We start from the raw sequence: 23970 nt of genomic DNA, 5'->3' as shown, positions 1-23970 counted from the left end.
GCAGTGGGGTGAGTCAGTTGTTCTCTGGGTCCTTTAAAACATATCAGGCTGTGAAACAAAACAGATTTCATGTGTTTTTGTAACTTTGAATGCATCCAAAGTATTTTCTGTTCTTTTCTCTTTAAATGATAGTGTTGCTTTGTGCTTCTCCGGTTAATTTGATCCTGAACCATACAATTTGATCCATAGTTGTAGTCTTTTTGTCGAGTGTCTGCTTACGGTGGATAAATGTATAAATACATAAAGTTGGGGACCTTACTAGTATGATGTTGTGATGTTGTGCCTACATCATTTGATTCTTGTTTCTAATAGGTGTACTGATGCTTTATATTCACCCTCCAAAAATAAGAAGCCAAGAACTTTCGAGGACTTCAGGAACTGTGGGTTTGACCCTTGTATTTCTTTAGACACACATTTATTTCAGCCAAGTACCACTATTGATTGACTTGTTGAACATTGACAGAGGAACTGGGACCAGCTTTTTCTGGTAATTCCTATAAAACTCAATCAAAGACACCATCAGAGTCAGGAGATTTGCTTCCCCCTGATCAAAATACGATCTTACAGATAAGTGGTCCATTACAGACGGTTCTTCAAACTTCAAGAGTCAGAAAATCTTCAAATACACACAGTTTTTCACTGACTTAAGGAATCAGCCTGAGGTTATGTACGTAACGTTGTAACGTTTAAGGTTTTGCTGTTGATCTTTCAGGCTTTTCCAGCTGTCAGCAAGTTCCTGCTCCAAATGTTTACTGGGTAGAGCAGCATAGTGAGGAACTAGATCTGCGTTCTACTGTGCGTGCAACACAATAACAAATCACCTGTCTGTGGATAAACTGTATCATCTTAATGGTTTGTTTGTTTGTTTGTTGGTCTGTTCCTGAGAGTTTAAGTGTGAATGTCCTGCATGTTGTCATGAACTTGCACAGTAATTATTCATGTCAAGTGACACCTACAATGTGTGGGTGGGAGCAAAGTGAACATGTTTCAGCTTGCAGGCCTTCTGATCATTCGACTATGGTAGCTCATGATTTGATCACTGTCTGATTCATTGGTTGTTTCCCCCTGAACACCGATTCCTGCTTTCCCTAAGTTTCTGATGAACTTATAAAGACTTTTGAAAAAATTTAAGAAATTTAAGAAATTAGTCCAGGCTGCTACTCTAGTGAACGCGTACCGTGCCATTTTTACCGAGGTGCTGCGTCAAGTTAGCTGACGAGACTCAAACACAAACCGGAATTGTATCATTCCGCCTTCAAAATAAGGTTAGGTTCTAAGGCTCAGGGAGCTGTTGTCCATCTTCCACTCTATGTTGTCATATATTCTCTTTTCTTCATTCAGACACAACGCTTAAAAAATAATTAGCGACGTTAAAAGTCGTTACGTTTCGTTTAAAATGGTCCCATTATTAGCCTTTCATGGCACTTATTGTAAAAATCCATCACCGGAAGTACATGGTTATCATTTGCATAGGTTTTAACCTGATTACTGTTTTGCTTATACCTTCCTGATAAAGTGGCAGTCGGAGAACAGGCGAGAGAAGTTTATTAGCCGCCTTCGCCCTTCTCCTCTTCATCATGGAGGCTCGGGCTCATTTCTCTCGGGAGGAGATCAACAAGACGGTGTGGGAGGTACCGGAGAAATACAGCCGTCTCAAGCAGATAGGAACCGGGGCGTACGGCTCCGTGTGGTGAGTGGCATGTCATATGGTGTGTGTGTGTGTGTGTGTGTGTGTGTGTGTGTGTGTGTGTGTGTGTGTGTGTGTGTGTGTGTGTGTGTGTGTGTGTGTGTGTGTGTGTGTGAGAGAGAGAGAGAGAGAGAACATCTGGAGCCAGTTGTGAGCCTCCATCATACATCCACGGTAAAGCATCTCTCTGTGACGTGATGGGATGCTGGTTACCATGGGCACAGCCATAAAAATGTACATTCATAAGGATATTTATTCATGTATAAGACAGACAATAAGACAACTGTTAGTAACACATGCCCACATGTTAATGAGAGACAATATCTGTGAATAAGCTTCTTCTTATTGTGTTTTACATTGGTTTTTATCATATTTTTCATCACATATACACACTGGGGCTGCACGATGATTCACAGCCAAATCCCTGGAGCTGCCATCACAGTGATTGTGAAATGTGATTCTCCAGAGATCCTGAATTAGATCAACCATATGGGAGGTTGTAATGCACTTGTTTGGAGAAGACCTAGTCAAAATTATAATTTTTTTTTTTGACACAAAGTAAATGCAGGTGATGTGATTTTATTTTTCAAATTGATTATTGATGTCATGCACAGTGCTTATCTGAGTGACATAATTATACTTTTGTATAGTAGTTGCCGTACAGAAGCATCAGCTGTTGCGTAATACATCATTCAAACACATTTAGTTTTTCATGACTGGAACCAGGATAAAGAAAAAAGAAAAAAAGAAAATCGAAGGTGTCACATTTACTTCATCAAGCTTCTTATGTCAGACTCTGATTCTGAGCGTATATAAATGTTTTTCCATGAAACAATAACATTCACTGAGCATTCACTGAACAGCCTTCAAAACCACAATGTCCTGACTCTGTGTGACATAAACATTATTACTTACTTTATTTAGTTTGTTTTCATTGTCTTACATCACAGAAGCAGACCTTTGTCAACTCTCCCTGCTTGTGTTGTATTGTTGTCGATATAAAACCCCAAGCAGAGGCAAAAAGTGTGAATAGGCCTCCACTAGAATTCTGTGTGCAATGTTACGTATTATTTTGTAATGTGAAATAGTTTGAATGAACACAGCTTGACCCATGACGGTTTGAAATGTTGTTACATGAAATGTGGTTTCAGGATCGTTCATATACGTTCACAGACCAAAGACAGAAAAACCGTTGCATCACCACATCATCTTCTGTGCTTCTTGTCAGTGCTGCCTGTAGTGACCCGGGGTGGGGGCGCTTGTAGTGTGGGCGTTATGGTCTGTTAAGGGTTAAACCGTCTAACCTTTGAAAGAAGCATCATCTGATGATCTGGGATCAAGCTGCCACCGACACATTACTCATCTCTTATAAACCATCTTGGACGACAGGAACGTGGTCCGCAGTTGACTGTACGTGAGCGTAAATGGATCGCTGGCTGCATGTCGTTACGTCATTCGTCTTCCCCAAAGCACAAGTGGAAAGTGTAATAATACATGTTGGTGGACGCGGCTCCAAAATAGCCGAGCAAGCTTTCCCTCTACAATGCTGCGCCCTGCGTTCACTGCAAACAGGCACATCAACAACAGCTTCTGTGGTATACTGAGGAGCAACACACACACACACACACACTCCACCACTTGAGAACGACTCCTACAGTCATGTCTCTCTCTGAGAACACCTGTGCAGATGATTTCCTCACAGAAACCTCAGTGAACCGTCATTTTCTGGCTGCTCCGACTTCAAAAGAAAGGAAATCATAGCGAAACTCGAAGGCACTTGTGTCGAGTGCAGCAGAGCTGATTACTTGTTCAATTATTCACTACAGCTCGGCAATAAATGAGAAGGGTAAAGAGAAAGTGGCCATCAAGAAGCTCCACAGGCCGTTTCAGTCCGAGATCTTTGCTAAAAGGGCCTACCGGGAGCTGCGACTGCTCAAACACATGAAGCATGAAAATGTGAGTAGGTGAAATCCGACCTGTAGATCAAATAACTACTGACTGAATCACAAGTCTCATTAGTCATCACTCTGTTCTCATTCCAACCAGGTGATCGGACTGCTTGATGTGTTCACACCTGCCTCGTGTCTCGAAGACTTCCAGGACTTGTGAGTAGTAACCCTTCAGTAACAGAGGAGAGCAGGGAACTGCAAGAAGTCTCACAGGACTGTGGAGCCGTTGTTATCTCTGTCGTCGGTGATGACAGCAGCATTTCCTGTTCTACTGTTATAGAAGCAACATATCATGTAACCCTGCTTGACATCTTTGTTGAATTGGCATTTCACAAGTGTTACATAACAGTTCTGGACTTAGAAGACCAGGACCTTCAGTGTGGAGGTGGAAAGCACTTGAATATCTCAGAATTGTGAAATACCTGCAGAATACCTGTGTGTGGTATTACTGCTAATCATCCGGACCTGCGACAGTGGTATGTGATTTCTATGCAGTTATTTGAGGAAACACCAACCACACTGACCCGAGTCACCATCGAAATTGAATATTGTTTTCATCTCTGGTAAAACTTGGCTGTCAATGAAAACGTCACCTCTGTGGCTGAGACACATCAGTTCATGTGTTCCAAGAAGGGTTCAGTGGTTCGTACGTTGGTTTGTTTGTCGGCTCGTTCATTGGTTGGTTGATTAGTTGGTTCATTCATTGGTTGATTGGTTCATTAGTTAGTTGGTTGGTTCATTCATTGGTTGGTTGGTTGGTTGGTTGGTTTGTTGTTTGTTTGGTTCATTTGTTGGTTCGATCATTAGTTGGTTCATTTGTTGGTTGATTGGTTCATTAGTTAGTTGGTTGGTTCATTCATTGGTTAGTTGGTTGGTTGGTTGGTTTGTTGTTTGTTTGGTTCATTTGTTGGTTCGATCATTGGTTGGTTGATTAGTTGGTTCAGTCATTGGTTGATTGGTTGGTTGGTTGGTTGGTTCGATCATTGGTTGGTTTGTACATTCACTGATTGGTTGGTCCTGCTTGCTCCGGTCTGAGTTATGCTGGAGCCAATCCAGCTGTCAAAGGGCGAATGGGGTACACTCTGGACGTGGTTTGGAATATGGTATAGAAGACATGCTTGGAGGAAGCCGGAGTACCCAGAGAGCACAAAAGAGAGAGCATGCAAACTCCACACAGAAAGACCCCCTAGGCCAGGAATCCAACCAGAGAACCACTTGCCAAGTTTTTTTTCAGAGTTTCTGCGTATTAATGATAGACCTGATGATGACAGAATGATGATAGAAAACAAACCTGCATGTTCTGGGAGTCATGGATCTGTTTCCTTGTGCAGGTATGTCAGATAGAATCTGTCTTTCTCCTCATACATTCTGTGGCCAAAATTTGTCGACACACAAATGTCACACCCCACATGTGAATTTAGACTCTTCATTCCAAACTATGGACTTGGTGTTCTACGAGCCGGCACTCGTTCCACAGGGTCTTAGCATGTGGCTGTAGCAGTTTGCACCTGTTCATGGTGTTTATGAGAGAGCATGTCAGGCGTTCAGGCCTTGTACCATTCACCCAGTTGAATTTCAGCCATGCAGATCAGTGATTCCTCACCAACACGACTCTGCAGCAGTAGAATATACACAAATTGTACAGCAGTAGCTATTCCACGTGGATACTTGGAATATGTTGTTTATCAACTAAGAACTATCCCCCCCCCCTCACCTACTACCACAAGTTACCAGTTCTGATGTCCAATACAATACAATACAATACAACCTTAAGATTCCCACTAACTTCAATTCTGGGATTTTGTTTTCATTCGGTTAGTTGTGTCTTTTATTCTATGTTTGCTAGTAAGACCCAGAGCAGGAAGCTGTTCAGGGACAGAAACATCATCGTCACATTACATGAATTCCTTCAATCCTCTCAGTCAACTTATGGAAATGAACAGAGCCTCACGGCTTGAAAAACAGCTGGCGGGGTCGAAAGCTTCTTGCGTTAGTGATTCAATTAAGCCTCGTTTCCTGTTTGGACGACTCCTCCTGCGCGAGTACCTTTCCATCCTCTCTTCTGCTCTGTCTCTCCATTTTTCCAGTTGCCTGGTGATGCCTTACATGTTCACTGACCTGTCCAAGGTGCGAGGTCACCTCTCCGAAGACAAAGTCCAGTTTCTAGTCTACCAGATGCTCTGTGGACTCCGGGTGAGCCGGTGCAAACACACCCACGGAATCTTTAGATGTTGAAATAAAATACATACATTTTACACCCGTGTGCAAAAAAAATAAATAGTAGTTTATTTATACATAATGTCAAATATGTAGCACCATCATATTAGTGCTATTCTGTAGTTTAATCTTGAAATAATGACTGTAAAAACACATAGACACTTCTGACCCCTATTCTGTGAAGGCAAAGTCGTGGTTTTTCTTAACATTCAATAACTGCATATATAAGTTATAGATTAACTTTTTCAGTTCACGGTTTAGAGGGCAGTTGCTTTAACAGCAGTCAGAGAATTGGGGGTACTAATAAAACGATGCACAATACTGCAAATAAATAGTGTTATCTGTATCCTAAACGTGCGCTGACTGCTCCTCCTCCTTTCTGTAGTACATCCACAAGGCTGGAATCATCCACAGGGTAAGTACCAATGTCCCTCAGTTGAAATCGGTACTTTGACTTGGTAAAGGACGTGTTGTCGCTAAGAATGCCAACGTCTGGTTGCTTTTATAAATGCATTGTCATGAATGCGTCAGTTGCAAACACCGCACCAACAGGTAGGATGAGTTCATTCACTCTGATGTCTGCCTGCGTGTTTAGAGATGTCCAACCACACCTTTCAGTAATGACGCCAAGACCTGTGGTTTGTACATGACAGTGATAAAGAGGTGGGTGGAGCCTTTTTGTCCCACAGTTACGTCCTCTTCTTTGAGACACAGTCTCTGGTAATTACTGCTGGTAATTCCGTAAACAGTAAAGGTGTTATCAACACCTGCACGCAGTCCAACACTTAACAGACGTTACGTCACAGTATTTTCAGAGAATGCCTGCAGAAGTGTGGTTGGCTCTTGTTGTAATCAGTCACTGCCCACAGACCTCTAGCTGAGCCATGCTGGACAGCAGGAACCCCTGAAGCTTTGATACTGCTCAGCACAAACAGTATAATTTGCTGTAAGAGATGTAAGTAATGATCACCCAACTCTTTTTTTTTTCTTTTTTTTTTTTGCAGGACCTTAAACCTGGAAACTTGGCTGTAAACCAAGACTGTGAGCTGAAGGTTGGTGCTCCTGAAAACATGATCCATCTTATGTGACAGTTTAGCTCTGGCAGCTAAGTAATAGGATTATCAGCAATGGAAGAACAGAAACAGGATATACTACAAAGTAAGCGATGCAAACAGCATGCTATGGAGTAAGAAGTACATGTGTGGTACTGAGAATGTTGTAACAGTGTAGTTGTGAAAGGATTTTTTGCAACCTACTGTGTTCTGATGATAGATACCTTTCACCTGGACATTCCGTCCCCATGAGTGACAAACTGGAACATCCGCGCCAGCTGGAACACACCAAACATTCTGCCAGTTCATTATTTGTACATACAGTACATATATATATATTTGTCTCCTTGTGGACAGAGTGAACACACATGGACCTCACTCAGGCTCCGGTTTACAATCACATTGTCTGCTGCCCCCTTGTAGATCCTGGACTTCGGCTTGGCACGCAGCACTGATGCTGAGATGACAGGCTATGTGGTGACTCGTTGGTACCGGGCGCCTGAGGTCATTCTGAACTGGATGCACTACACCCAGACTGGCAAGACAATTGTAGCTATTCCATATTGTCAGTGTCAATGGACGCATCAGTGCTGTGACTGTTTGTCTCCAGTGATGTGTCAGCAGCCAAACTCCACTCATATGACTGTTTCTCTTCTAGCTTGTATGCTACATCATTGTTGGCAGGTGCACGGAACACATTTGGAATTGCATGGGTGTCTTCTTGAAATAAATCTTAGCTTCTTTAATCTGTGAGCGGCTGGCAGGGTCTGACAGCAGCCCGATAGCGCTCCGGCTCATTGACAGGTCTGTCTCTGCTGTGAAACCAGGATTTATGTCTCTTTAGGGGATAGTTGGTTCTCATTTTCTTCGCAGCTGCTAGAAAAAGCAACGCGGGTCACTCTCTGCATTATGCTCCTCGCTAGAAACAGTACACTTGTTTCTTGTCTTCCTCGTGAATAGGAGACTCCTTCCATATTTCCAGAGCACTGAGCTAAGTTAAAACACTGCCCGGGACACGTATTCTCCTGTTTTTTGTTTTTTTTTCAATGACACTCTTCCTTGCTGTTTATTCTAGTGGACATCTGGTCTGTGGGCTGCATCATGGCAGAAATGATCAGTGGAAAAACCCTTTTCAAAGGGAAAGACTGTATCCTTTCATGCGTCTGTGCTGGACATTCAATGTCTGTGTGAGCGCTAATAACATCAGAGATAATGGTTCAAATGACCACACGTTCATTTAAAATCAATTTATCAGCTGACTGAAAGCAAACTGATTTAAACTCTGATGCAAATGGAACAGAAAACACAGAAGCAGCTTCCCATTCTCTTTTTTTCTCTGTAACACTTGATGGACTTAGTCTGCATGTGTTGTTCTGTATACATAGATAAAAAGAGGTAATACTTCAACAGAAGGTAGAAAATATAGCATAAAAATTTAATAATATGAAAACTAAGCAGGGTCTAAACTTAAATTAGAATAAATATAAATTACATTGAAAAAGAATTAAAGTAAAATGTATAAAGAATTTTCTAGAATTTCTAGAATTCTAGAAAACTTTCTAGAATTAGAAAGTGTGCTAAGAGGAAAAAAGATAATGATAATTATTATAATACACAATAATAATAAAGAACAAAAATATGTGCCACTATACATAAGTGTTCAATCAGAAAAAGAAAGAATATGTGCAGCGTTACATCTTATCTCCAGATAACTAAGATGGCACTGTAAAAGCAGCAGCTCTGTTAGCATTAATTCTGGCTCCAACAAGATTCCAGGTTTAATTATCCTTGATGAACCATTTTTTACCAGACATGGACCAGCTGACCCAGATCTTGAAAGTGACCGGAGTGCCTGGACCAGAGTTCGTTCAGAAGCTGGACAGTCCAGAGGTAGATTGAATATACAGGACACTAACCAGTTGAAATATGTCTCATTTCTGGCGATATCAACACACTGACGGTCGTGCGGTTCTTTAAATTCTGCTTGTACTGCGTGAGGACACGAAAAGAAAATGGTGAAAATGACTGGTGCAAACAAGCATGAGTGCCACCAACAGTTGTATCTTGGAACAATAAATGTCATGACTTCTTTTTTTAAAAAATCTTGTCAGTTATTATTATTTATTAATTATTATTATTATTATTTATTATTTGTCTCTGAAAACAGGCTAAAAGTTATGTCAAGGCTCTTCCTCACTATCCCAGAAAAGACTTCTCTACGTTGTTCCCGAGAGCCAGTGCAAATGGTGAGGTCATCCGCAGTTGTAGGTTTAAATCCATTATTGAATGTATTTAAAAGCCTCTGACTGCAGTGAGTGCCAGAGAGATTATTTACTATTTTGTTTCATTTGCTCATAATTAAAATTTTAAAGCTTTTCGTCTGTTATTTATTGTAAATCACATGTTCTGTTCCACTTACTGTTCTAAAGAATCAGATCAAGAACTGGAAAACTATCTTAAGTATTTCTAATGCAATATTTCTATTTTGCTTATAAGTATGAATGATTTAATCTCTCTTTAAATCAAATTGAAATATGGACGTAAGAGCCAGGTAAAGCAATTTAAGGGGAACATATTGAAACAGTGATGCAGAGGAGAAACAGCCTTCCACTAAACTCAGGAACAAAAGCCACAGCTTCCAGTTGTGAATTATGTTCATAAATGTATTTGACTGACTTTCACCGTTTGACCTCCTTAAAGTGCTGTGGTGTTACTCCTTGTTATGTTTGGACCGTCTGCAGGTATCGACCTGCTGGAGAAAATCCTTGTTCTGGATGGAGACGAGAGGCCCACCGCCGAACTGGCTCTGGAACACCCATACTTTGACAGCCTAAGGGACCAGGACGACTTTCCTGAGCCTGCACCGTACGATGACAGCCACGACAATGCCACACTGTCCCTCGAAGAGTGGAAGCGTAAGCTGAATTCCTTATCTTATTCTATTCTATAGTGTTAACTGTGTGTAGTGTGTTTCAAGATTTTTTTTTTTAATAATTTGCACTATTTCCATTCTCGGTTTATGTTGATTGCGTCTTCACACCAGGACAAATTCTTCATTTTTTTTAAAACTTACTTGGCAATAAAACTGATTCTGATTCAGAAAACAGCGATATGTAAAGAAAGAAAAAACAACTATTTCACCCAGATTTATGCTAATGCTTACCTCATACAGACATGTCCTACAGAAATTCCAGGAGAAGACATGGAATTTAATATGTTACAGTGTGAAGAACAATTTTTTAAAAAAAACAACATTCACACAAGTCATTTTCACCATCACACAATCCATTCCAAAAGGTAGACTGGGGCAGCAATTAACATTCGGCTGCACCGCATTCACTAATGTGGTAATGAAATTATGAATAATTGATGTTGGCATGCAGCGAGTGCTTAATGGATTTCTGTTTTGTGTTATTTAATTGTTGCGAGGCTGCAGAGACAATGATGTCTTTTGTCTTTTGCACCACAGGGTTATGTTTCAAAGAGGTGAAGAGTTTTGTTCCATTTCCACGTCGGGATTCCAAGAGGAAAAACACTCTGACGATGTCTCCCTAACTTAATGGATGTCTTGTAAATACCGGTTTCCCAACTCCCACAGCAACCAACGGTGCCCTTGTATATTCCAATTATCTCTTTTACTCTATGTTTCTGACTATGATTTTGACTGACTGTGAGATGGTCATTTTAAAACCGTCACACCATTTTTAGTTGTGTGTGTTTGTTCAGATGAATTAACCTATTAGTGAGTTGCCTTGCTTGAATGTATGGTCTTAAACATCACAGGAGTCACTCTCAGTATAACCGCAATGCTGTTTTCCAATTAAACAGTTTTTCCTAATTGATGGTAATTCCTGCTGAGAGTTTAAAATAAGGATTCCCATTTAAATCTCCTCTCACTACAATTCTAATGATAAGTAATATATAAATATGTAAATGCTAGTAGGTGAATAAAAGGATCAGCAGGTGGAAAAAAAGCAAGTAAAAAAAAGTAAAAGGAAAATGTAAATGGGGAAAGTGTGCATAGATATTGCCAAGGTTTTGACAAATGTATGCTTTAATTGTGTCACACATAAATAAACTGACTTGCCCTCGATGACCATGTATACTAAAGGGAAATACTGGCCCCACTATCAGCACCCTGCGCGCGAAAATCACCGCCTGATGACGTAACGGAGGCGGGATATATGTTCACGAGCGAACAGAGGCAGCCAAAGGAGTATCATGAAAGCGGAAATGAGATAATTTACAGTAAAAATAAAAGCCTGCTTTACATTGAGAATAAATTTAAGCGGCGATCTGGTTAATTGACATCGAATGTTTGGAATAAAATGTGATGCTGTAAATAAATTCTATACTGTGATGAATTTCTTGTATAAAACTTTCAGAGAGCGAAATAAAGGAATCTAATTTGTTGCGGTAAGCGTGGCCAAGTTAATTTTATTTTGAAAGGTTAACGGAAGTCGTATGTTTTTGCCGTCTTGTTGATTTAGCATATACTCTGGACTCCAAGTAGCTAGCCAGGCAACCTCAGGCTAGTATTCCTCTCTTTCTCAAAATTGGGTCGAGATTGAGTTGCCTGTAATACTTATTCCCACAGATATACACGTTATGTACTCAGCGAGCTGATGATTTCAACCGCTTGCCTGATAACCGCTGTTTCATTGGGGAACAAATGCTTTATTAAATAGCGAAATACACCGGCTGTTCCAGCAATCTGACGCTAGCTCACAGTAACAGCTAGCTTTTAGCTTTCAGCGAGTGGGGCGACTGGATAACAGGCAACCAATACTGAGGAGGCGGCTTTAGACCGCCGGCTGTTCGGCTCGTTCTGTCACACAGTTGTCATCATAGGTAAGATGTCTCAAGTACACAATTTACTGTCTATTGCATACTGACTACTTAGGAACTTTTAACCAACAACGGTGCAAGTTATTAGGTGCCTTGTCAACAATCCTGCTAATGTTAGTACAGCTATATTTCAAAGTTAGCATACTAGCTCTCCATTTAAATGTCAGGATACGAGTGTATGGCACAAGTGGTCTGTGTCTGTGAATCGCAATCAAATGGCCCACGGTTTTTAATTACGATTTAAAGCTTGGAAGACCTGTTAATAGTTCTAAAACTGTAAACATGGCTGACATTTTACTGCTAAAAAAAGGAGACTGAGCTGTTTAGACCGAGGTGTTCTTGAAGACGATTGGCTGCGCGAGTGATCCGTCAAACATCCCTGGAAGCTGATTGGACAATCGCGTTGCGTTGCTGCATCAACGATAGTTCAAGACAGTTTTTGACTTACGGATATTTTTATCATCACCCGTGTGAGTATAATGATAAATGGGGGTAAAATGAAAAAGTAAAATGGACAGTTGGTCCAACATCATGTCGTTGGCTCTGTGGGTTGAGGGAGTAATAATATAGAACAACACATTTACATATACTGTACATCGCATCACAGAGGTGTCCTGTCAGAGGTAACATACAATGAAATAAAGAATATTGTTAATGTCTCTGAACTCTGTTCCAAAGTGTATATTGCTGAAGCGGGCAAATGTCTTTGTATTGTACTAAATATTATTGAAGCTTAATGATGATGATTTCACACTGAGTTGCCAGGGAGTGAGTGGCAGATACTTTCTCTAAAAATATCACTGCCGACCTCATAGGATGAGGCTTTTTGTGTTGTTAAACATTCTAAATATGGCAGCTTCAGGTTATGTCATTGTACCAAAAGTTAGATTTGTTTTGCAGCATAATAAAGAGTGCGGCATCCATACTTAACTATAAATAAAACATTAGCGACAGAACATACTCATACACTGACAGCAACTGTTTGCATAATATGAGACCACTGCCATATTCTCACATGTTATTTCATTTTCAACAGGAGGGAAGGTGTGATTATAGGTGGTCTATGAGGAAGCCACGTCGTAAAGGCAGGTGGCCACGGGAAATGCAAGCAGATGCAAGAAGTCCAATGGGACAGTTGGTGGGCGTGGGGTACCCGCCAGCGATCTCCGTCCCCGTATAGCCTCAAAGCATCTCCAAGCAAAGAAACCCTCAGCTATGCCCAGGCCCAGAAGGTGGTGGAAGTGGAGCTGGATGGTCGGCTTCACCGCATCTCTGTTTTGGAACCACTGGCGGTCATTACCGAAGATGAGATGATGGCGCAGGATATTAATGAGTGTAACAGCAACAAGGAGAACAGTGAGCAGCCATCACCTCCGGCCGGCAGTGTCCAAACCTTCTCCAAACCAGCCACACCGAGAGGCCGCCGGAAAGAATCCAAGTGCTCCTCTGTCAAGTCATCGCCACATTCAAAGAACCACTGTCCCAATTCCCACCCACCAACACCTGAGAAGTTAAACACATCTAATCATCACCACTTGCCCCTCCCTGACCCAAGTTTCGTGTGCTCGAGACCTTCACGCCAGTGGAGGCGCCCCCTCTGCCCACAGCGTATTACCGTTATATTGAGCGCTCTGCTGAAGAGCAGGACGCTGTGGCAGAATATGACATGGATGAACAGGACATTGCCTGGCTGGAGATGGTCAATGCTGGCCGGACTGCTGAGGGTTACTCATCTCTCTCTTTAGACACCTTTGAGTTGTTGGTGGACCGCCTAGAGGAGGAGGCGTACCGGGAAGCCCGCAGCCGAGCCCCGTCTCAGAGCAATATTGACGACGATGCCTTTTGCTGTGTGTGTTTGGAGGACGAGTGCCTCAACAGCAACGTCATCCTCTTTTTGTGATGCGTGCAACTTGGCCGTGCACCAGGAGTGCTACGGAGTGCCCTACATCCCAGAGGGGCAGTGGTTGTGCCGCTGCTGCCTCCAGTCTCCTCAGAAACCCGTTGATTGTGTTCTGTGTCCAAACCGAGGCGGCGCTTTTAAGCAAACCAGCGATGGTCGCTGGGCACATGTGGTGTGTGCAATCTGGATCCCTGAAGTCTGCTTCGCCAATACAGTGTTTTTGGAACCGGTGGAAGGTGTTAATAACATTCCCCCAGCACGCTGGAAACTGACCTGCTACCTGTGTAAGCAGCGGGGCCGTGGTGCATCCATTCAGTGCCACAAAGCAAACTGTTACACCGCTTTCCACGTCACGTGTGCTCAGCGCGCTGGCCTGTTCATGAAGATCGACCCGGTGTGGAGAGAGACAAACGTCAACGGGACCACCTTCTCTGTGAAGAAGACGGCCTTCTGCGAGCTCATTCACCTCCAGGCCAAGAGACATTGTCTGATGAGGAGAGTGAAGGGCGAGTGGTGGGGCAGCAGAGAGGGAGGGCGAGTAGAGGTCAGAGCGCCTACACACAGGGTCCTAACAACACCGAAGAAAGGCAGGAAGTCTGACGATGAGGCTAAGATGGATAAAAAGAAAGGGAAGAAGAATGCTGAGTCAACAGCCCCAAACACTGCATCACCACAAGCCATAGTGCCTCAAATACCTGCAAGCAGGTACGTGTTCCTAATTGTTTATTTTGTGCCAGCAAATCTGTTTGACCCAACCGAGCTGATGTTACTGACCACATGCCTCTCTCCTTGTCGTGCAGGCTGAGTATCATCTGCAAAGGAATCATCTTCCAAAGAAAAGCCAGTTCATGCAGAGGCTGCATCGTTACTGGTTACTCAAGCGTCAGTCGAGGAATGGTGTGCCGCTGGTCCGGCGTTTACACGTTAACATCCAGTCCCAAAGGAATACTGAACAGGTCAGGAACAGGAAACAGAAGTTTGGTTTTCAAAGACCATAATTGTATGGTTTTCAGTGTATGGCTTTCAGTGTACTTGTTTGGACATTGACATACCTGACAGTTTACAGACAGCGGCAGTAAAAGCATGTGTCCTGTTCCTTTGCAGCCTGAGGTGGATGAAAAAGTTTCTGCTGCCAGAGACGCACTGAGGTATTGGCAGAAACTTCGACATGACCTTGAAAAAGCCCGACTGCTGGTGGAGCTCATCCGTAAGAGGGAGAAGCTCAAACGAGAACAGGTAACATTGTAGAATGAAAAATCACACTGTACGTGCTACACAAGCTTGAAAGAATAACTTTTTAATTCAGTGTACAGACACTGAACTGACAGTCTTCTTCTCTTTCCTCTGTTTACTCCAGGATCAAAGTTCATCAGTCAGCTCTGGAGATGCAGTTGACCCCGATGTTGGCGCTGCTTCGCTCAACTCTGGAGCAGCTGCAGGAGAAGGACACTGCCCAGATCTTTGCAGAGCCGGTCGACATCAAGGAGGTGAGATAGTTCTTCTGATCGTAACAGTGGTACCAGCAGCACGGCGTGAAGAAAAAGTAACGTGCCACGCATGAATGACGTGTCACGTTTGAGGCTTCATAGCCCACAGAGACTTAACTAAAGGCTTCAGCTTATTGTTGATGTTTTTCAACTGCTATGATCGCTGACTTCACCCGACTGCCAGAAACCTTGGTATAATGAAACCTCAGCACACAGAACATACTGCTTGGTCTTAGTCAGAAAGTCAGGAAGATGAATTTTCATCTTTTGATTGTCATGGAAAATTCTGGAACATTTCAAATGTCTATACTGGTTTGAAAAGTCATTTCAGTCTGTTTCCACTTCAGCTTACAGTAAAGATTATCAGAGCTAGTTCTGTGGATGAATGAGGTTACCATCTTATTAATGAGCAACTGAAATTTCTTGGTTCAGTTTGCTTACTTTGGGATTCAGCTGTGGTTTGGAGCAGCAGCTTCAAATGTGTGCTGGGAATCATTGACAGTTGGAGAGAGAGGTTTAATTATAGTTTTATATAAACAGCTGCCAGATACTCGGTGGCTCTATAATTCTTACTTATAGTCTGTCGAAGTGGAAGCTGATTTGTCCAACTTTCGTTGTTCCATGCTTTCGTTGCCTAAGCAACCATCTTCTATTTTCCATCTTGAAATGGAAACAGTAGTAGCTGGTTAGTTTATTGCAAGACGGTCAAATAGATACCTCATGTGTGCATATGAACAGAGCTATAAATCAGCAGTGAACTTTCAACCTCATTTTTTTCTGTTCCTCATATTGTACTGTTGTGGAGAACACATGGTTTCATTGTAGTTAAGACAGTATGTTAGCAATGTGTTTTTTGTCATCAGTTGTTATGATAAATCACCTGTATGTGAGGATACTGACTCACAAACTTAGATATCATGATTGCTTTGTATATCTGTGCCCCTGCATTGGCCAAAACCCTTCTCACAGCGGAACACGTTGATGAAAGTCATCGTTCCTTTCTGTCTGTCTTATTCGCTAGGGCTACGTGCACAGGGAGACGAACCAGAATAGTTTTAAAAATGTTTTCCATGCACAGGGAATCGTCTCCCAAAATGCGTTGCATCCACATAAATCCAGTGAATACGATGTATGTGTGCCAGGCCTAGATGCTGCCACAGAAATACACCACCACAGAGAAGAAGACATGGAGCATGCATGCAAATGTGTGGTGAATGTGATGTGAACAAACACACTAAGAAGAAGATCTCAAAGAATATGAATCGAACAATAATATTTTGTGTGGGATGGACGAACAGATATCACATTCAGCAGCCAGCGCAACACGGTGAGCTGCCGTTGCTGCTGCTAGCGGAGGTTAGCGCATGTGGGCTAAGGAGAGGTGGAGGCATGATGTCATCAGCTCAGGAAAGATGTGTATAGGTTGGACCCGCACAGGTGAAACAGTGTTGTCTTCCTATTTATTCACTCTGGGACCTGGTTTCAAAATACTCCTATCAGGCTCCAAAACGCCTGTTCCGTGTGGACAAAAGGTCCATATGATAAAAAAGTTTTCCCAAATTCAACTTGTCTCTGAGAGGACAGGGCCTAGATTTACTTCCAGAAGTTCTGGAGGTGTCTTAGAAAACACTGGAAACCCTGTAAATGCTATAAATGCTCGTCACACACTTATTAGGTCGTACGCGTGTCCTTTGTATCTCATCAACAGGTCCCAGACTACCTGGAGTTCATCAGCCAGCCGATGGACTTCTCTACAATGCGCTCTAAGCTGGAAAGTCACACCTACCGCTCCGTAGCCGACCTAGAGGCAGATTTCAACCTGATGGTGTCCAACTGTCTCCTCTACAACACCAAGGACACAGTGTTCCACCGGGCAGCGCTGCGTCTCAGAGATCTGGGGGGAGCTGTGCTGCGCCACGCCAGCGACAAGCCACCAATACTGGCCTGGACCTGGACACTGGCATGCACCTCCCAGAGTCACCACAGAAACTAGACTTCCGCGGCTGCACATGGGAAGACGGGTAAGTAGGAGACAGCTAAGGCCAAATGTAAAACACTGTCACAATGAACACACAATAATGTGGTGATTTGAAGATGTAGAATCAGATTGTGATCCAGAGCAGTAAAGAAACATGGCGTTGGTTCACCTCAAGTGGTGCTCACTAAAGGTGTGTGTGTGTGTGTGTGTGTGTGTGTTGTGTGTGTGTGTGTGTTGTGTGTGTGTGTGTGTTGTGTGTGTGTGTGTGGTGTGTGTGTGTGTGTGTGTGTGTGTGTGTGTGTGTGTGGTGTGTGTGTGTGTGTGTGTGAAAAGATTCGTTCATTTCACAGTTCAGCCTAGTGCATTAGTGAACTGCTGCGGGTGAATCCGATTCGTCGTTGGCTCCCTGTGAAATGACACAAATCACTCACTGCTAACAAAATGGTTCGGTGAATGATTCAGTAAACAAATCTTTTGAACTGATTGTTTTACTGAACGTATCCTATTGATTCAGTACTAAAATCACCAGCTTCTAGTCTTAAGAGAGAACTGTTGAAGTCATGTACATACTGCGCAAGAACACCAGAAGACCTTTGTTTGTTTCAGTTCGTTCTGGTCAGGACATTTCGTGTGTGGAACTCCTGGGAGGCTCTCACAGTGCCCCTCTCACTGCAGGACATGTGCACACACACAGCATTTCTGACCAATCACACAATAGTTCTCAGACACCACACGAGAAAGAAAGAACTTTCTCTGTTCATGCGCAGTATGTTCAGGCCTTTGAGAAACATCCTGACCATCGTTTCCACTAACGTTCCGTCGTCCTCAGTCGACAGCGTGCTGGATCCAGACAACCGCCTTCACATGACCGTGGACGAGCAGCTGAAGGAACTGCTGGACAAGATGGACTTTGTCACCTCCATGCGATGCAGCGGAGCCCGAACGCGACGCATTCGCCTGCTTCGCCGAGAGATCAACAGCATTCGGTACCGGCAGGGTCAGCCTCGCCACAGCCTCACAACGGGCGCCTGAAAGAAGAGGACGAGGACGGGGACGATGAGGACGACGACGACGACGACGACAAAGATATCAAGGCAGGAAAACGGCCTTTCGCCTACAGACAAAGGTGGCTGAATAAAAGTGTTTCTTTTTCAGAAGTATCAAATTGCCAAATGCATGTACCTTATTTCAAAAAGCCACGTTTTTCAATGAGACCAGTTGTGAACATGAGCTAACGGAACATTGTCCTCAGGTAATTGAGCCAGGGTCCCCCCCACGTACCAACCCCAACCGCCCCACTGTCTCCCAGTCTAGTAAGTAGGGGCCACAGAGTCTCGTTAGCCATGGCTGCCTCACAACTCCTCTCTTCAAGTGCACTCTTTGTTTGCACCTCTTCTATACATCACTCATGGACTCACCACTCTCCATTGGCCATGTACAATCATGCCATGTCATCCCACGACAGGGGGAATCCAGTCACTATTTAAGGTCGCTCCGTTTTGTATCGCAGCAGTTTTTGTCCTCTCTCCGCCCACTTGTGTACTTCCAGGGGAACAAGCCCTATTGATCGAGGCTCTCTCCTTTAGAGACACTGAACGAGGGTTCCACTTTCCAGTCAGTGGGAGAGCAGCTGGCTTTCTGACCTCGACTAGTTTCCCTGTCATTAGCAACAGAGCCTTTAGCATCCTCACCTCTGTCAACATCCCCAGGTCCGCTGATGCTTTAGCCTCAGACTTGGCATTTGTCCTCATTAGTGTTTCTGGCGCTTACAGCAACGTGATGGACATTTTTATATTGATATATTGATATTTGAATATTGATATTTCCCTTTTTGATTCATCATCAGTCCGTCTGTAGAGGAAAGTAGATCTGTAGCATTTCTCAGGGAGGTGTTCTGTTATAATACATGATGTTTGCTCTGTGCCAAGACAGTAAACTTGTGTGTAGAGTGTGTGTGCGTGCGTGCGTGCGTGCATGCGTGAGAGAGAGAGAGAGAAATAGACGAGGTTTAAGCTCATGGCGTTTTAGTTTATAGCAGTTTAAAATCATTTGCAGATAGAACAACAAGCACGGTCCTCTGTCAATGAAGCCACACTTAGCACTGTTTCTTCCCTGTTCTTGTTTTTGAATTTTCAGCCTCAGACAATCGTCCCAGCATTTTATGAAACACATTGACTAGCAGAGGCAGTTTTTAATCAACTGTTGTTGAAGTAAGTGCAGCGCATCTGCTGGAGTGAAACTAGACTTTCTAATTGTCCCTTGTAGTGAGTATCTCAAGGAGGAACAGGAAGGACAGTCATTGGGGCGTAAAAACCATAAATAAAGACTTGATAGACAAACAATGGCATCAATGTGTGTGTTGGTAAAATTCTTTGAAAAGCATCAGTCCCCACCCAGTAAGTTACTATGACCTGGACGACTGAGAGGCTGACTTAACATACAATCATTTGGGGAACCGTGACGCCCCTACTCGTACGACAGTCGTCGAGGGAAAGTGTCTAGTTGGTGTCAGTTGAGTCCCGCCCCACGTTGCTGCCGTACAGTTGAGAGAGCAAAGTGATTCTCTCATCGTACGGAAGACGCTGAGCCACCATGAGAGCCTCAACTCGCCCTGGGCTCTGGTTTAGACGTTGAAATGTGACTCACTCTCCGTTGACACCTATTTTCCAGTGTGACTACTACACCACCACATCACACGACATACCACATGGGCTTCGCTTTCAGACAAAGGCAGAGTGAAGTTTTCATTTTGCTCTCCTCTCGTCTTACAGATGACCTCAAATCCACCTCTCCGCCGACACTGGGAACCGACAGGGCCGGCTCCTCCTCCACGACACGGAGATGCACCTCTGGAGCCTCCCACCCTGCGGGCCGATCACGAGGGACCCCCAGTCCTCAGCCTGGCCCTGCAAACGCCTAAAGCTAGATGACGACGGCGCCGCAGGAACTCATCAATTGCACTAAAGCACAGGAGCGGCAGTCGACGCCCCCCTCCTGGTTTGCACAGCGAATGCCAGGCGGTGGCCCAACGGCCTGCCGGACCTCAGCCCCCCCTCACGGCCCACGACCGGAGGAGTCGGACGACGGACGTCTGTATTGTTCAAAAAGGCAAAAAATGGCGCAAAGTTGTTCAGAGAGAGAGACAATCCTTTGCTGAACGGAAAAGTCCCGCAGGACGAGAACCTTGAGCAACGCGCCGACCACGGCCCCCCTCCAGCGCCAGCACGCCGTCCTCTACACCTTCGTCCACGCCATCCAAAACCCCCCAGAAGAGCCCGGGGCCACCCCACCTGCATGAACGTTGGACCCCCAGTCGAGACACCTGCTCAGACGGGGAGCTGGACGACGCTCCAGACCACCGGCCCGACACCGGTGAGACGCTTCAGTTCTTGGACCGTTTTACAAACGCAGACTGTGACATCATCGTGCAGCTGCTGCTGGAATGTGCTGACTTTACATTTGTTACCAGTGTCCAAGCAGAAACGTAAAGAGTCGCTGAGAAAAACCAATCCACAGGTTCTGTCGTTACAGCGTGGTGCCGAGCACATTTCAGTTATGATTGTTTCTGTCTGTAATTCCACTATTTAGATGGATGAAACATCTTCAGTTTGACCCTAACCCTTCCATCGCTCTCCCTACACTGAATTCATTCCTTTTTCATATTAGATTGTGTTAAGGTCTCAAGCTAGCTGTATTGTCAATTCTACAATATTCAATTCAATTCAAATTCAATTTATTTGTATAGCCCAACATCACGATTTACAATTGTCTCGATGGACTTTACAGTCCGCACATTGCTACACCCTCTGTCCTAAACCCTCAGTCAGGGTGAGGAAAAACTGCCGAAAAAAACCCTTATAACAGGGGAAAAAGAGGCAGAAACCTCAGGGAGGACCACAGAAAGAGGGATCCCCCTCCTGGGACGGACAGACCTGCAATAGGTGTTGCATGCACAGACAATATAGACATATAGACATATAATCAAACAGTGAGTCTAGAAGGTCCAAGAATGCATGTGAGGCAGGTTCAGAGGTCCAACAGTGTTTTTAGTCCATGTTTTTAGTCCATGTCTGCCGGGGGGGGGGGTGGTGTCAGCTGGAGAAACTTTGGAGATGGGGAAGATGAGGAGGCAGTTCAGTAGATTATGGCGCTGGGGGTGGGTGTGTCGTGTAGCATCAGCGGGGTCAAGCACATGTAGAGGATCGGCCCCCGGTGTCACTAAAACTATAGTCTCATGTAAACAGAAGGAAACAACAGCGAAAAGTACTTAGTTCAAAGCTGCATCAAGTGGCTGATGCAACCCTGAGTCTGTGAGGGAAGTAGATTCGATACGCACATTTAGGAATAGAATTTTCTAGATTTTTTCTTTTTTACACAAAATAAGGAACTAGATATGGAAACATTACTTTGATTTACTAGGCAAAATAATAACATTGAACAGTATAAAGTTAAAAAAAAAAAAAAGTGTCTGGATTTGTCAAATATTCCAAATATTCCAATAACTACTACTCCTACTTTACTACACACCTGACCTGTTTTTTGTGTCCTCTGAGTCCTTATTTCTTTTCATGTGAGTGTTCCAGCGCAGCTAGTTTAATTTTCCCACTCAAAACGTGGATCTCACACTTCCTCCCATTTGCTCGAGGACTGACCAACGGCTTCAACAGGCACAAAGACGGCGGCTCAGACTCTGAGGACAGCCCCTGTCCGGTCCTCCACAAAGAAACGTGAGACATGCCGCATCTCTTTTCCGTCTTTTTTTCCTCATTCAGCACTTCAACTAATAATATGTGCTGTTTCCCAGACGCTCTCCTCCCAAACGAAGCCTGGGCAAACCGGCTCTTTCCAAAGTCCCTTTCCTGGAGATAGTCAACGGAGAGTCCAATTACACTGGGTATGTTGTCCTTTGACTCGTGGCGTGTGTGTTCGTAGGACTATTCTGACGGTTTCATCTGACAACGGAGGCTTTACTACGATCACCGAGACGTTCCGCTGGTGTGTTTCAGGCAACGGCAGCCACACGTCAGAGGATGAGACGGAGCTGGAGCCTCTGGACCTGGTGTGGGGCCAAGTGTCGGGGGTATCCCTCCTATCCTGCACTGGTAAACCTTCACCTCAGCCTCAGAGATCACATCCATGACAGTCGGTTTGACGGTGACTCTGCTCCAGATCATCGACCCGGAGATGCCCGAGGAGGGCGTGCTGCACAACGGCGTGCCCATCCCCGTCCCACCCAAAGACGTCCTCCGTCTGGGCGAGCAGAGGCAGGAGGAGGCCAGCAAGAGGCTCTACCTGGTGCTCTTCTTTGACAACAAGCGCACCTGGTGAGTGACCGTCGGTCTCTTTCCTCCAGGCCGGTCGAGGCAGTAGGCCCATCCGTGTGTGGGTTTCTCAGCCTGTTAAAGGCCGGTTCTTCTTGGCCTCCGTTGCTGAGAGCTGCTCGTGTGAATGTTGGATGTTAGAGTCGTTGACATACTTGGTGTCAGCTGTTGTTGTAAAATCTGACCTGACAAACATCTTGTCAAGTGTTGCTCCTCCTGGAGTTCAAGCAAAGGTCACTTTGAATCACTTTGACCGGTCAGCTGACCTGAAAGCAGAGTTTCAAATTCACTAACCCCATCTACCGTGGGGAACGCCCTGCAAGTACCGTGAGGACTAGGAGGTGGGGCCCTTGTGTTCCTGCTGGATGGTTCATCAATCCATCCATGGATCGACGAGTCGCATGACACCCAGTGTTGGGTGCTTTATTTTGAAAATCCACCGGATTCACTGTGTGTAAGTTCCGGTCTGAGCGATGGGCTGCTGAATTGTGTCATGACGGAACGTCACTGTTTTTAATTATAATAATGATGGAATACAGACGTGAATGGCTGCGTTCACTATGGAATCAGGCAAAACGGGTGTCATTAATGAGGACGAGGGGAGGACGAGGCAGCAGAGACAAACACTGACAGCAACGGCAGACGGCACTGAAATATTTGAAATATTTGAACTTTTACCGTCCCACCGTCACGGAATTCACTGCCGCAGTGACGTAGTTTCACATTCGTAGAAAACGAGGATTTCACAGCCATAAATGTAATGTTCTGATCATAACACTAAATAATCCACAATCATTTACTGTAAACCAGGTGACATCACCATAGAGCCATGGCACGTGGGTCCCGTCTTGCCGTGCCATGGGACTGCCTGTTTGCTCTTCAGTTCCACGTGCATGGTCCCGACTGTTTGTCTCCGATGTGACCGCCTGTACCTCACCTGTCGTAGGCAGTGGCTCCCTCGCGACAAGGTGACACCTCTGGGTCTCGACGACACCGCCGACAAGCTGCGCATCATGGAGGGACGCAAGTCCAGCATCCGCAAGTCTGTCCAGGTGGCGTACGACCGCGCCATCATCCACCAGAGCCCGAGTCAGCCACAGCCAAGGATTTGTGACCTCAAACTACCTGTAGAGGGCGCCGGTGCACCCGCAGTTCAGCCACTATGCATTTCTCGTCAGTCTTAAAGCAGCGAGCGAGCGGAGGCCGGGTGTGTGGACCTACCGAACCACTAGTGTCTGTTTGCGTCTGCCGCCGACAGCTCCAGACCCGAATGATGCTCTTCACCGCTGCAGTAGGTCCGTTCCAGCGCCCCCTTCAGGTTTGTCCAGCTCTCTGCTGACTGTAGAAGGATTCGCTCTATTTTGTATACTGCTACTGCCAATGAATCAACCAGTCAGAAAAAGAGCTGACATATTTATATGATAACTGCAGAAGACGTCTGAATGGATCACTGCCATCTTTTATACAACGGCTTTTTTGCATTTTAATCTTTTTGGACGACACTTGTATATGATAAAAGCACACGTCGTTG

At 44.5% G+C, this 23970-nt stretch overlaps 2 protein-coding genes across 2 annotated transcripts; both read left to right on the top strand.

Moving 5' to 3' along the window:
• Positions 1-1577: 1577 nt before the first annotated feature.
• LOC144742214 (mitogen-activated protein kinase 13-like) lies at positions 1578-10460 on the top strand. Its single transcript, XM_078624682.1, has 12 exons — positions 1578-1690; positions 3514-3643; positions 3734-3792; positions 5724-5829; positions 6239-6268; positions 6858-6905; positions 7329-7443; positions 7981-8052; positions 8716-8795; positions 9073-9151; positions 9647-9820; positions 10375-10460. Exons 1-12 carry the CDS (start codon positions 1578-1580, stop codon positions 10458-10460), a joined length of 1092 nt encoding a protein of 363 aa, XP_078480808.1.
• A 2405-nt stretch (positions 10461-12865) lies between these two features.
• LOC144742213 (bromodomain and PHD finger-containing protein 3-like) lies at positions 12866-23570 on the top strand. The gene is given in 22 exon segments (XM_078624681.1): positions 12866-13298; positions 13301-13644; positions 13646-14108; positions 14111-14225; positions 14227-14362; positions 14460-14609; positions 14758-14897; positions 15011-15140; positions 16849-17056; positions 17059-17159; positions 17947-18135; positions 18138-18212; positions 19853-19921; positions 19923-19988; positions 19990-20490; positions 21694-21845; positions 21923-22036; positions 22135-22183; positions 22185-22220; positions 22288-22442; positions 23386-23524; positions 23526-23570. Coding segments are annotated over 22 exon segments (3810 nt in total).
• The last annotated feature ends 400 nt before the right edge of the window (positions 23571-23970 follow it).

Source organism: Lampetra planeri, unplaced genomic scaffold (assembly GCF_965212315.1).
Source record: "Lampetra planeri unplaced genomic scaffold, kcLamPlan1.2.h2 scaffold_912, whole genome shotgun sequence".
NCBI lineage: Eukaryota > Metazoa > Chordata > Hyperoartia > Petromyzontiformes > Petromyzontidae > Lampetra > Lampetra planeri.
Note: the sequence above shows the minus strand (reverse complement) of the source record. Positions and strands in the feature narration are given on the sequence as shown.

Excerpts from the sequence above, each read along its gene's own strand:
- LOC144742214 (XM_078624682.1), top strand. The coding sequence starts at position 1,578 with ATGGAGGCTCGGGCTCATTTCTCTCGGGAGGAGATCAACAAGACGGTG. Across the intron at positions 8,796-9,072 it reads AGAAGCTGGACAGTCCAGAG|GCTAAAAGTTATGTCAAGGC; the intron begins GTAGATTGAATA and ends CTCTGAAAACAG. Across the intron at positions 9,821-10,374 it reads GTCCCTCGAAGAGTGGAAGC|GGTTATGTTTCAAAGAGGTG; the intron begins GTAAGCTGAATT and ends TTTGCACCACAG.